The following is a 13,005-nucleotide window of genomic DNA, read 5'->3' on the forward strand; positions in this document are numbered from 1 at the left end:
TGGCAGCCAAATGCTCTCGTGTGCCTGTCCATAACCTCTTCACGGGCCACGAGGAAAGCGTTTCAGACGTCATGTCACCTAACTCGTCGAACAGAGAAACTGGGACTCGGCTCAGCATCTGAGGGCCATCTCCAAGGTGGCCGCAGAGCTCAGATCTGAACGCAGGTTCTTCTGCGCCCTGTAAGGGAAGGCCCAAGTCCGACCGGCTGATTGGGACAGAAGAAATAGATCAGTCTGCATTCTGGGGGCTTTCAGGGAAGGTCGGCCTGGCTGGACCCGGGAGCACACACAGGGTTAAGGCACTTTCTCGTCCAGGGACTCAGGTTCCTGAGTGCCAAGCGGGTTCACAAGGCTTGTGGTGATGAGATGGTCCCATTTCTCCAGGCCCAGGCCCTCCCAGCTCAGCCACTGGGGCCTGGTGTTCTCTGAAACAGTCCCAGAGTCACATCTTACTAGATGAGCCACGTGCTATTCCTAATCCAACCCACAGCAGCAAGGGACCCGGAGTGCTCAGGGGACTGGGTGACCCTCCCTACAGCCAGGGTTAGGAGGACCATCCAATCTGAACCTTACAGAGTAAGAATGGGACGCCCCCAAGAGAAAATCGAGATACTGTGCACAGTCGACCGACAGGCAGAAACCCCCGGTGACCAGCAGTCCAGAACATTTCAGAGCCCAAGGAGCAGACTTCCGTGGGGGCTGAGGCCCCATGCGGCACCTGCTGGAGCGCCTCCCTTTTCCTTTCCAGAACCAGCCCCCGCCCCATGCTTTGTGGGGATGTGGGGCTGGCATAGGGAGGTCCTGGGACAGCCAGCTGGTTGAGTACTATTCACTAACAAGCCGCCCCAGGGTGGACGGCGGCGCTCTAGGCCGAGATCGAGGGTGAGAACACCCGGAACCCTTAGCAAAGGGCACACCGACCTTTCCACCCACAAGGGGCCTGCTCCAGGTCCCCCAGGGTGCAGGGCAGAGGTGAGGCAGCTCCGCCCAGGGATCCTCCTCAGAGGCCTCCGGCCCTGTCCCCACGTTGCAATTTTGCATCTTTGCCTCAGGCAGGTTTACCAGCCTGTCCTCACGGTCCCAGCGGCCAGCGGTCCGGGCACACCCCTGCAGCTGCGGGCGGCCACGCCCACCGCCCGGGAGCGGTCACCCCCAGGATGTGGAGGCCGAGGCCGGGGCGCCAGGCTCAACTCTCACGCCAAGTGCCCCGGCGGGGCCGCGTGTGTCCAGGACCAGCCCGGGCCGAGCCCAGCCGCCGTCGGGGCGAAGGGAGATGAGGGCACAGCCAGGCCCGGGGCCTCGGCCGCAGCGGGTGCCGAGAGCGGGGTCCGCTCCTCTGCCCCTGCGGGAGCCCGGGCCGCCGCCCGCCAGTCCGGCTCGTCCGACCGACGCGAGCAGCGCGGCTCCTCCTCGCCTCGGCCTCGGGTCGCACCACGCGCGCGCCCCGCCCTCTGCTGCCCGGACGAGAAACTGAGGCACCGCCCGTCGGGGCCCGGGCTCTCACGCCGCCCGCCCCCCCACGGCCGGCGGGGGCTCCCCGTCCGCTCGCCCGGAACCACCCGAGAAGGGAGACCGCCGGCCGCCGCCCCGCCCGGGCCAGAGGACCCCGCCCCGACCCGCCCCCGGCCCGGCTCCGCAGTTCCCCGCCCCGGGGCCCCACCCCGCGCGGGGACGTCATAAAAAAAAAACCCAAAAGCCTCGCGGCCCGTGCCGGGACGACGCAGCCCAGCCCTGCCCGCCTCCCCGCGCACAGGCATCCCGGGTGCTCGTCGGAGCGGGGGGCGGCAGCGGCGGCCTCCCGGGGGTCGGAAGCGCCAAGGCGCCTGCGCGCTCGGCGCCCCCCCCCCCCCCCGCGGTCCCTCCTGGTGGTCGCGCCTGCGCGCTCAGCGGGCTGGGGGCGGGGACTCCACTTCCCGGTGTGCCCCGCGGGCGGGCGCGCAGGCTCAATCCGGGCCCTGCCGCGGCGCGCAGGCGCGGTGGGGGGGCCGGCGGCGGCGCGCAGGCGCAGCGCGGGGCGGGGCGCGCGGGCCAGGCCGAGGCGAGCGCCGGGCGGGCGGCGGCGGCGCCGGGGCGAGTGGAGCGAACAGGGGTCCCGAGCGGCGGCGGCGGCGGCGGCGGCGGCGTAGAGGAAGAAGGCGGCGGCGGCGGCCCCGGCCCCGGCGCCCTCCCGGCCGGCGCGCGGCCCGGCCCGTCCCGCGCCCCCGCGGCCCCGCGGCCCAGCGCGCCCCCGACCCCGGGCCCCGCCGCCGCCGCCGCCATGGCCCGGCCGCTGGTGCCCAGCTCGCAGAAGGCGCTGCTGCTCGAGCTCAAGGGGCTGCAGGAGGAGCCGGTGGAGGGCTTCCGGGTGACCCTAGTGGACGAGGGCGACCTGTACAACTGGGAGGTGGCCATCTTCGGGCCCCCCAACACCTACTACGAGGGCGGCTACTTCAAGGTGAGCCCGCGGCTCGCGGCCCCGGTTCCCGTCGGGCCCCTCCGCTCGGGCCGTCCCCTCTCGGTCCGGGCGGCCCCGGGGAAGCAGCTGCAGCTCCCGCTTCCCCAGCCGGACTCGGGGAGCCCGGGGCGCCGCCGGCGGGGTCGGGCCTGGGGCCCTTTGCTGGCCTCAGCCCCTGGCAGACCCGGGCCCTCCGCTGCCTTCCCCGCCCCTGCCCGGAGGAGACAAAGAGCCTCCCGGGCCGGCGAGCCCTATTGTTGGGGACCACGAGGTTGGGGAGAGCGGGAGGGAGGCCAGCCGGGGCCTGCGCCGCCACTTGCCGGGGCGCCAACAGCGGCCGCATGGGGCCCTGCCAGCTGCTTGGAAAGCGGCCGCCCTTCCCGGTAGCCGCGGGGCAGGGCCTCTTGGCTCGTCCAGGGCTTTATGTAACCTGTTCTCTCGGGCAGGCCCCGGGCTGCACTTGTCACTGCCACCGCCCACTTTGTCCCCAGAGCCACGCCGTGGACTGCGCCCTGGTGGACCCTGGGCCCCGCTCTCTCCCCGGCCCGCTCTTCTGGGTTCCACCTGGGAGCAGGTGGCCACCAGGGGCCCAGATCCCACTCCAGATCCCACTCTCCGTTCTCCTCTGTTGGTGCTGGGAGCAGGGGGTCCCTGGGCCTGGCTGTGTTTCCCACGAGTGTGACGAAGGACTCGGGCCAGGCCTCGGGCAGCCCTCTTGACCTCCCCACCGGAGCCCAGACGCGGCCTTGCAAGGACCCTCTCAGGTTGCAGGGCTTTGCTTTTGGAGCCAGAGGCACAGGGCAAGGGGTCTCCCTGCATGAGAGCTGGGGAGTGAGCCCTCAGCCTGGGAACAACCCCCACCCCACCCCACCCCACCCCACCCCTCCCTGCCAAGAGGCCGCACGGCCCTGCGCTCCCGGGACGGAGGTCTGTGTTCGAGGTTCTGCTCAGTGGCCGCAAGGGAGCAGCCTGGTCAGCTGGGGCTGACTCCTGCATTGAGGGTCCCTTGGTGCTGGCGTGGGGTCGGGGTGAGTGTGGACAGCCCTGGGCTGGGTTCCGCGTCAGGCGCCGGCCCGCTCGGACACACTGGGATTGGGGTGGGTCCCCCAGCAGTTTGGCGAGGTCGTCTCCCAGCCTCTCTGGTCCGCTGGAGGCGGTAAGGAGAAGGTCTCGGCTCACGCGCCCCAGGGCGGTGCGCTCGCACCCTGAAGCCAGGCAGGCCGGACGCTAAGTGAGGTGGCGGGTCTGGAAGGAGGGCGTGTGGGTTTCTGGCTTCTGCCCACTACCTGGTTGCTGGGATTGTGGGTGGATCCTCCAAGGGGGGTCATCCCCTGTGTCTAGAGAAGAAGGGACTGCCGGACTCCAAACACAGCGGCCGTAGGTCCTGTCCTCCATGAAGCCAGTGTTGGCCTGGCGGGGGTGGGGGGCGTCACCCACTGCGTCCTCCTGTCTGGGGGGGACTGGGTGGGGAGAGGAGGGGAGGAATGCAGGGCTGGGAAGTACCCAAGGGCCACCGTCACTTCCCAGCCAGTTTCCACCGCGTCTTCCTCGTCAGCCTGGCCTGGTGAGCCGCAGTGGGCCTCGGGCCGTGTGGTGGACGGAAGGGGGTGCCAGAGGGAAGCAGTTCGGGGCCCGCCTGCAGCGAACGGGCTGTGTGTCTTTGGGCGTGGTACTTTCCTTCTCCGGGCCCAGTTTGCTCAGGAGCGAAGTCCTCCCTGGGGACACTTGAAACAGGATGCGGTGGGACTTGGTGGGTGTTTGGTGCCGGGGGCCTCGGGGCCGCACCTGTTCTTAGAAACCTGTAGGGCAGGTTCCGAGTTCTAGGTTTGCCCTGTGGTCACCAGCGAGTTCCCTCCCTCCTGGGCCTCAGCATGGTCACCCCAGAACAGAAAGGCTTCCCGTAAATGCCCCAAGTGCTCCCTGCCCCGGAGGGTGACTTCCCAAAGAAGGGCCTGGGGCAGTCGCAGCACACCCCCCCAGCTTTGGCTCCCAGCACGCAGGCTCGCCTGGAGCACCGCCAGGAGCCTGGGCCGGGCGCCGCCATGTCCAGGACTGGGGCTTACACAAGCAGACGAAGCTTTTCTACCTGCTGAGGCTCTGGCAGCTGGGCAGGAGGCCCTCCCCGGTCTGCCCCCATGACCCTCCTGTCTGTTTTCCTGGCCCCCCGCGACGGACGCTTACGGGAGAACTGTCTGTCCCGCACCGTCCGTCCAGCACCGACTCATCTCCTCCCACAGGGCCCAGACCGCAGAGGTGTTGGGAGCGATTGCTGAGTGAACGCACGTCTGTTTTCATTTCCCCACAGCCTGGCGCTGCGTGCTGGCCGAGCCCACCATGCTCCCTGGGGCCTGGCTCCTGGTCCCTCCACAGGGCTGCGCCGAGAGAACGGCCCTTAGAGTTGCTGCTCAGCAACGGGGAGGGGGCCTGGGTCAGCCCAGGTGACCCCGAATGGTCCTGGGAGGCCTCTGAGTGTGTGGCATGCAGGGTCCAGGCCGCCCTCTCGTGGTGGGCGTGTCTGTCCTGGCTGATGACCTCGTTGGCGTGTCGCGGGCGCCGTCCCCGAACAGCAGCAAGCACTGGCTGATTCTCCTGCTTTCTGCCCTCCCCAGGCGCGCCTCAAGTTCCCCATCGACTACCCGTACTCCCCGCCGGCCTTCCGGTTCCTGACCAAGATGTGGCACCCCAACATCTACGAGGTGAGTCTGCCAGGCACGCCCCGCCCTCAGCGTCTCCATATGGGGGGGAGGTGCTGCCCCGCCTGATGGGAGAGGGCTGTGGTGTGGGCACTGATCTCCTTTACTGTCCCCACACAGACGGGGGACGTGTGCATCTCCATCCTCCACCCCCCGGTCGATGACCCCCAGAGCGGGGAGTTGCCCTCAGAGCGGTGGAACCCCACCCAGAACGTCAGGTGAGGCTGGACCAGGCCCTGTTGGCGGGGCTGCGCAGCACAGGGACCCCGTCCCGACTCGGCTCCTGCGGGGCTTGCTCGAAGCTGGCCAGGCCTGGGGACACAGATGGGGGAGGACACGTGTCTGCTGCTTTCAGGGCCATGACTCCTTGCGGTACTGCGTCGTCTGTCCACACTGTCCTCCCGCCACAATGCTCGGGCCCCAGAGACCCTCTCCCCCCATTTCCTGCTGCCCCGTGCCCCATCCACCGCTGGGAACAGCCACTGGGATCTCGAGTCCGTGTTTTCTCTCCCACAGTTCCCCTGCCTGTCCTCCTTCCTCAGTCCCCCCCAGAGGCCAGTCACCTCTGTTTCAGGACTGAGCCCCTCACCCTGCCTCCTGGCCTGTGTGTCTTTAGTTCCACCCAAGCCGCAATGAGAGCTGGCTGCGCGGAGGGACCCACTTGCCTGCAGGGTGCCTTGGGGACAGGGACATGGGGGGTGAAGGTGGTCCTGCTGCCACAGGTGTCCTTTCCCCAGGCTGGGCCAGCGGGCGGGGCAGGGGCGAGGCGTCAGCCCTTACTCCCCAGGGGGCCCGAGACGCAAACCGGCGGCAGCGACGTCACCTGCAGGGTTGGGGATGGAGGGGCTCCCCCGGCGGGTGCTGGTCCCTGGGTGTGTCCACGAATACTGTGGCACTAGGCCTGGCTCTGGGGGTGCTGTGGCCGGAGAGCACGCCGCCCCGGCTGACGCCGCCCCACACACACCCAGGACCATCCTGCTGAGTGTCATCTCGCTCCTCAACGAACCCAACACCTTCTCGCCGGCCAACGTGGACGCCTCCGTGATGTACCGGAAGTGGAAAGAGAGCAAAGGCAAGGACCGGGAGTACACGGACATCATCAGGTGAGGAGGGAGCGTGGCGGGGCGGCCAGCCGGGCTCAGGCCCGCCCACGGGCTCTTCCTCGTTCCCTCTGTTCACTGCGCCCCCCACCGCGCTCTTTGGATGAAAACGGACGTTCTCTCTCTGTGTCACGCGGGAGGCTCTCGTCCTACCAGCGCGGGGTCCGCGGGTCTGCTGCGTGTGTAGCTCCTGGCGCCTGAGCCATGGGATGCGGAGTCTGGGCCCGCGAGCACGTGTTGGCGGGGATGGCCCGCCCACGGCCCCCGAGCGCCCACCCCCGCGCTCGAGCAGGGTCGTGCTGCCCACTCCTGCCCGTCCTGGGCAGCCCAGCCCCCTGCTTGCCCCGGCCGTGTGTGCCCCAGATGGGGCTGGTTTGCTGGTCGAGTCCTTCCCACACGGACTCTTGCCGTCAACTTCGCTTTCGTGCTTTTTTCTTCCGGGGGGAGCGTGTTTTTCCCACGTCACGTATCTCTTCCTCATGGTGTCCTGCGGTGACCATCGTTGGCGTTTGTCGCTTTGAAAGTTGGAATTATTTTGTGGAGGCAGAAAAGGATCACGATGTTAGCATGTTCAGAAAATTGCTTTCTTTCTTGGAAAATACATGTTTTTCCTGGTTTTACAAGCCACGTGTCGTGTAGGGATTGGGCGGGACTAAGCCTCCAGCTCCCGTGTTGGTCCTTTCCAGTGCTAAGCAAGAGGGGGTCCCTGCCAAGAAACTCTCTGGAGAAGGAATGCTGTTCCGGACCGGCCGGGACCGGGCGGGACGTGGTTAGGGCTCGGGGCTCGGGGCTCGGGCCCAGAGCTGCTTGACCTCCTTTTCTCCACAGTCAGCTGCTCTGTCCATTGTCCATTGTTACTTTCTAATGCGCTTTACGGACTTGTGGGGGACGAACTTAACCCTTTGTTAGGTGTTTCCAAACACTCGTGTACTTTTTACCTAGAAAGAGGAGTAAGGTCTGCGCAAAGCTGCGTTACGGGCCCGGTGGAGCGGGGGCGGCGTCCCCAGCAGCACCCATGGGAACGTTCTGGCCACAGTCCTGGCATGTAACCGCAGGGTTGTCCCTGGGTCGGGGGCACACCTGGCTGTCGTGGAGGCAGGACCTCAGAGGCACAGCGGGACCCCCGGGGCTGAGGGGGCGGTGCCACGGGACATCCGTGTGTCAGAACTCACCGCCGTGCCCTTGAAGTTGGCACAGTTCTGTGCGGATAAAGCTCCAGGAGCTCACGTGGGTGAGGAGGTGACGGCTTCGTGACAGAGAAACAAAAAGGAAGCCCCGTGATCTTAGGAGGTCACCGAACAGTTACCGCTTTGGTGGGGCCTTGCAGACACCCGCACGTGCCACTGTCCCGAGACCGCCCCCGCCGCCGCCTTCCGCAGCTCTGCTCTGCCTGACCTCGGAGGCCCGTCTGCACGGGCCGGCCTCACGCGGGCACACGCTGTCCATCTGCCATCGCCCCCCTCCCCCCCGCTCGTCCGTCTCCCTGTCGTCGCAGACCCCCCGGGGCCCTCAGCACCAGGAGAGTGTCTCCGGGAGCCTCGTGTCTGCTCCGCTTTCTGCTGATTTTGCTTCTTTTCTCGGAGTGAAACCACGTCCTTCGGAGGCTCTGGCCTGTTTGCTGGGTCTGTGGTGGTTTCTGTGAGCAGCGTCTGAATGACGGCTGCAGGGCCGCTCGCGGGATCCAGGGCCTTTTCCCCTCGCAGCACGCACACCGCTGGCCCTGAGGTGACCCCGTGCCCGTAGAGCGGCCCTTCCCGCGGTTCCTTGTCGTCCCAGGAAAACTCTCCCCCAAGGCCAGGCGGTCCCAGCTCTGGGGCTGCGGGGCTGGTGGCAGCTGCTGCCGGGGGTCCTCCCTGTGCGGCCGGACTCTGGAGGGCCCTGCCCATGCCGCCTCGCCCCAGTTCTTCCCCAGGCACCGCCCACGCGGCGCCAGAATTACAGGCGGACTGTTTTGTCGTCCACGCGAGGGAGGCTAGGATGGAGGCTGGGACGTGAGCTGCTGCCCCCCACCCGCCCCCGCCAAGCCGTGTTCTCCACGCGCTCCGCCGGCCGGTGCGTTTACAGCGTGTGTCGTCCTTGGCCGTGCAGAGTGTCCGTTCTGGGGGCAGTTTGTGCCCACACGTCGGGCTCTGGGGGGGGGGCTGCGCCGTCCCCGGGGGGCCAGTGCGCTGGGCTGAGTGCGAGCCCCGTTTCCCTCCTAGCATTGGCCCTCTCTGTCTGCCCCCACGCCTCCGTCCGCCTGTCCCTCCGTCCCGCCGTCTGTGGCAGGCGCCGCGGTGGCCCCGGGCACCGAAGGCCAGGCGGGAAGTTCGGCCGCAGCCCTGACCCTCCGCCCCTACTGGTGCCCCTCTGCTGCCCCGGCCGGCGTGGCCGTGCCTCCCACGGGTGCTGACCGTTGCATGGGACCGCCGCTCTCTGGTGGCCTTTGTGCCGTGGGCCCTGCCCTGTCCGGCCCTTCCCCGCGGTACCCGCGCTGCGGAGGGCTGGGCTGCTGCCGAGGAACCCCGACGGGCACGGAGCCGCAGCCCATAGGACCATCTCTCCCCCAGGAAGCAGGTCCTAGGGACCAAGGTGGACGCGGAGCGGGACGGCGTGAAGGTGCCCACCACGCTGGCCGAGTACTGTGTGAAGACTAAGGCCCCGGCGCCCGACGAGGGCTCGGACCTCTTCTACGATGACGACTACGAGGACGGGGAGCCGGAGGCCGACAGCTGCTTCGGGGACGACGAGGACGACTCCGGCAACGAGGAGTCCTGACACCGCGACCCCGAGAATAAACTTACAGATTTTACCTCAGCAGGCCCGGACTGTGTGGCGCCGAGACTGCCTCGCGGGAGGGGTGCTGCCTGGCCCCTTGGGTGGTTGCTCTCGGGGGTCGCCCTCGTCTCCCACATTGTGTCCCGGGTCCTGTGCTTCCCAGGGGAGGGCCGCCTGCCAGGTTGGGACAGCCTGGGCTGCGGGGGCCTGAGGAACCTGGACCCCCCACCCGTCCGCGGCTCCTGCCGGCTGGGGCCAGAGCCGCGTGCTCCCAGCTTGTGCGAGGACGGGTTCACCTGTGGTCACCTCTGCTCTGCTCTGGTTTGTTTGGAATCTAAATAAAGCGACTTTACGAGAAGCTGGAGAAGCAGCCTTTCCTTGGTCCCCACAGAGGACTGCAGAGAACAGCTTGTCACCAGGAAGCAGCCGGACACGTGCTGGGGCAGCGCGGGCATGTGGGGTCTGGGCAGGAGCCGCAGGTGCCGGACCTTCAGAAGAGCCACAAGGCGCAGTTCTGGCCCAGCCGCCGCACTCCCTGCAAGGTGCCCGAGCACCGGCGGGGAGGGCCTGGCCTCAGGGCATCAGCCCATGGCGGGGGTACCACCAGACAAGCCCCCTACGTTCCCCTCTCTGGGTGGTCCTGGAGGTCAACAGGAGCGTTAGGCCATTCTTCATATGCAGAAACTGAGGCCCAGAGAGGTTAAGCAAGCTGCCCAGTCACATAAGCAGTGGGGAAGCTGGGGTTTGAACTCCAGGACCAGTGACCGGGGCACAGATGAAGCGTGTGCGAAGGCCCCGGGACAGGAAGGAGCACCAAAGTGTGAGGAGGACATGAAGGAAGGAGGTGGGGGTCATGGGACAGGCCGTGGGGGCCGGGTCTGCGCCCCGGAGTCGCCCCTCCAGTGGGCACAGGGGGTGACCTGTGTTCTAGAGCCTCCGGCAGGGCCACTTGGGGGGCCCCGGTGTACAGAGGGGCCAGCGGGCCTGAGTCCTTCCCTGCGGCTCTAGGGTCAGCCCTCCCACGCCTGTGCTCTGGCCCCTCATGTTCCGTCTCCGTGAAATCGCCGCTGGTGCCCCAGCCTCAGACCTGACGCCCGGGGGAGACACCACGCCCTTGCTCGGCAGACCCCTCCCCGCAGGACTGGGGGGCAGGGAAGAGGGGACTGATGGACCGGAACAAGCTGTGTGGACCTGTGTGACTCTGACCCCACTCCTGTTCTCCATGGGCCACATGGCCGTGCACGGGCCATGGCTTCCCTGCTGACGAAGCGGGCTGCGCTCGGAGGGCTCTTCGTGGAGACCACTCAAGTCTGGGGCCGGCTGTCCCGGGACAGGCTCCCGGCTGGGACCCCGGGGCTGGGCCGGAGGCGGCCGTGCGCGGAGACCCTAAGCAGAGACGTTCAGTGTCTTCTTCCTCTTGTTTTTCTGGTAACAGCTTTATTGAGATGCGATTCTCATGCTGCAGATACACCAGATTCTAGAACCTTCCGTCACCTTAGAAGGAAACCCCGTCCCCACCAGCCGTCACCCCCGGCCCTGGGGCCCACGAGCCCCCTTCCCGTGGGTGGAGGAGCCTGTTCTGGGTGGGTCACCCGCGTGCCCTTCTGTGTCTGCTTCCCTCCCCAGGCGTCATGGGCTCGGGTCTGTCCCTGGGGCCGTGTGCGGGGGGCTCGCTCCCGTCGGCGGCCGGGGATGCTCTCACGTGCGGGGACCTGGGTGTTCCAGCCATCAGCCAGCGGGTGTTTGGACTGTGCCTTGACTTGGCTGCTGGGCGCATCCGGGGCCTTTTCTCGCTGGCCACTTCTTCCCTGCACAGAAGCGCCGGCCTGCCACCACGCCCCCACCAGCACCGTGGCCCTGTCCTTGCTTTGCAGGAAGCCACGGGTTGTAGGGTTCTGTGACACCCTCGAGGGAGAACCACATTTAGAGGCAGGGAGGCCAGGAAGGAAGCCTCGGGCCTTGTCCGTGTCCTGGCGTGGCTCCACCTGGCCACAGACCAGGGCAGGGTGTGGAGGGAAAAAGGCTTATCTCCCGGTCCCAGCTGTTCCTTCCTGGCCCCGCGGGGCGCCCCCACCGGCCCCCGGGTGAACAGGAGGCCACCGGCATGCCTGGGAAGAAGCCCCGCACTGCTTGGGGACTCAGCACTGCGCAGGGCCATCTCCAAGTGTCAGACGGCCTCCCTCTGGTTTCCCCGGGGTGGGAGGACTCCACTCCCTCTAGGCGAGACAAAGCCACAAAGCAGGCCTTCAGGACGAGACCCTCTCCTCCCACATTCTGGGAAGAAGTCAGAGATCAAGGTGGGCGGGACTGCCCTCCCTCCCAAGGCTCTGGGGGAGCCCTTCCAGGCTCTGCTCCTGGGGGCTCCAGGCATCCCTCGGCCTGTGGCTGTGCCCCTCCTTGGTGGTCACATGGCCTCTGCCCGTGTCCGTCAGAATTCCCCTTTTATGAGGACATCAGCCGTAGGCTAGCACCCACCCTGCTCCTGTGTGACCTCATTTTAACCCAGTCACCCGCAGCTGCTCCAAAATAAAGGCCCGTTCCAAGGTGCGTCTGGATACAGACTTGGGGGAGGGGACACCGTTCACGCCGGCACAGACAGGAAAACGGCCCCGTAGAAAACACCAGCTGCCCCGGTGCCCTGTGATGGGAAGGTCCTCACCACCGCTGACTGATGAGGGGACCTGGGCTCTGGGAATGAAGCCACGCATCCCGCATCCCGTGGTGGGGTTGGAGGGGGGCAGCACGGTGCTCAGCACACAGATGAGCCTCAAGGAAAGCCTGGCCAGCTGGGGGTCTGCCCCGGAATAACAGACTGAAGCCCACAGCGTGGGGCCTGGGGATTGGGAAACAGCTGTCCGGAGGCTGAAGTCAGGGCGTCCAGGGAGATCGGACTGGAGCACAGATCCAGAATTAATTTGCCACAACGCTAAGCTTCTCAAATTGGACCCTTTCTCTCCTGTCTTAGGGTTGAAGGGGGGGGTGCTCTGGCAGACAACGGGGGCAGGAAGAGGACGGAGGGAGGGAGGGGCCGTGTGCAGAACCCATGGGAGGGGGGGCACCATCCCCTACGGCCAGAGGTGGAGGACTGGCCAAAAGCGCAGGCTGAGCGAGAAAGAGCCCTCCTGAGATCCCAGACGGCAAAGACACCAGTCAGCCCCGGGTGGGGAGCCCGTGGGCCACTGGGGAGCCCCAAGAGGGTAGCCAGCTCAGTGAGTGGGGGCAGCTGCCATCTTTCGGGAAAAAATATCACTGAAGCGGTGAAGAGCCCTGGAGCTGAGAGGCTGAACCCCCTCGCGGGCTGGGCAGACCCCAGGGAGGCCTCCCCTGCTCAGCACCCCTGCGCGCCCCGGGGCGGTTCAGCCCCGCCCCCACTGCCATCAAGTCCCGCGTGAAGGGAGCTGTGGGATTTGCAGCAGCTCCCCTGCCACAGGCCCGCAGTAACAAAGCAAAAACGGAAATCGTGCTCCAACAGCTCTGGGGCCAAAAGGCCACCATTGAGGAGGGCTGGCCCGTGCGTCCGCTGCAGGCTCTGGGGAGTAACTCTCTGGCCCTTCCAGCTCCTGGGCTCCAGGCGTGGTCCCCGGACCTGTGGCCGCATCCCTCCCAGGTCTGCTTCCTCTTCCCAGCCTGTCTCCAGTGTGTCTGTGTTTTTCGTCTTGTGCTTCTTAGAAGGACACCAGTCATTGGGTTAGGGTCCCCTTGATCCGGGACAAGCTCATCTCAAGACCCTTTCTCCAAATGACGCCCCATTCAAAGGTTCTGGGGGCACCACTCAGCCCACTGACACCCTGTCCCCTGCCCGTTCTCACTGCGGACCCTCCCAGGCCCCTCCCCCTTGGTGGCCCAGACATCTCTCTAGAACACACAGCAGATGACAAGCCCCCTTTGCCCGAACCCCTCTTAGGGCTCCCTAACTCCTGAAACATAAGCTGCCCCTCCTCTCCCTCGGTCACCGCCTGGAGAGCGCTGGATCTCAAAGCTCCCCCTTTCAGAAAAATGCACGTAAAAACTAAGCGAGACT

At 66.8% G+C, this 13,005-nt stretch overlaps 1 protein-coding gene across 1 annotated transcript; it reads left to right on the plus strand.

Moving 5' to 3' along the window:
* Positions 1 to 2,145: 2,145 nt before the first annotated feature.
* CDC34 (cell division cycle 34, ubiqiutin conjugating enzyme) lies at positions 2,146 to 9,348 on the plus strand. Its single transcript, XM_045991977.1, has 5 exons — positions 2,146 to 2,434; positions 5,044 to 5,130; positions 5,248 to 5,345; positions 6,096 to 6,230; positions 8,777 to 9,348. The coding sequence occupies exons 1-5, from the start codon at positions 2,258 to 2,260 to the stop codon at positions 8,982 to 8,984; spliced, it is 705 nt and encodes a 234-aa protein (XP_045847933.1). The 5' UTR covers positions 2,146 to 2,257; the 3' UTR covers positions 8,985 to 9,348.
* The last annotated feature ends 3,657 nt before the right edge of the window (positions 9,349 to 13,005 follow it).

The sequence above is a fragment of the Meles meles genome, chromosome 20 (genome assembly GCF_922984935.1).
Source record: "Meles meles chromosome 20, mMelMel3.1 paternal haplotype, whole genome shotgun sequence".
NCBI classification, from domain to species: Eukaryota; Metazoa; Chordata; class Mammalia; order Carnivora; family Mustelidae; genus Meles; species Meles meles.

Coding starts and splice junctions, on each gene's coding strand:
- CDC34 (XM_045991977.1), top strand. CDS start 2,258: ATGGCCCGGCCGCTGGTGCCCAGCTCGCAGAAGGCGCTGCTGCTCGAG. Junction 2,435..5,043: donor ACGAGGGCGGCTACTTCAAG/GTGAGCCCGCGG, acceptor TGCCCTCCCCAG/GCGCGCCTCAAGTTCCCCAT. Junction 5,131..5,247: donor GGCACCCCAACATCTACGAG/GTGAGTCTGCCA, acceptor GTCCCCACACAG/ACGGGGGACGTGTGCATCTC.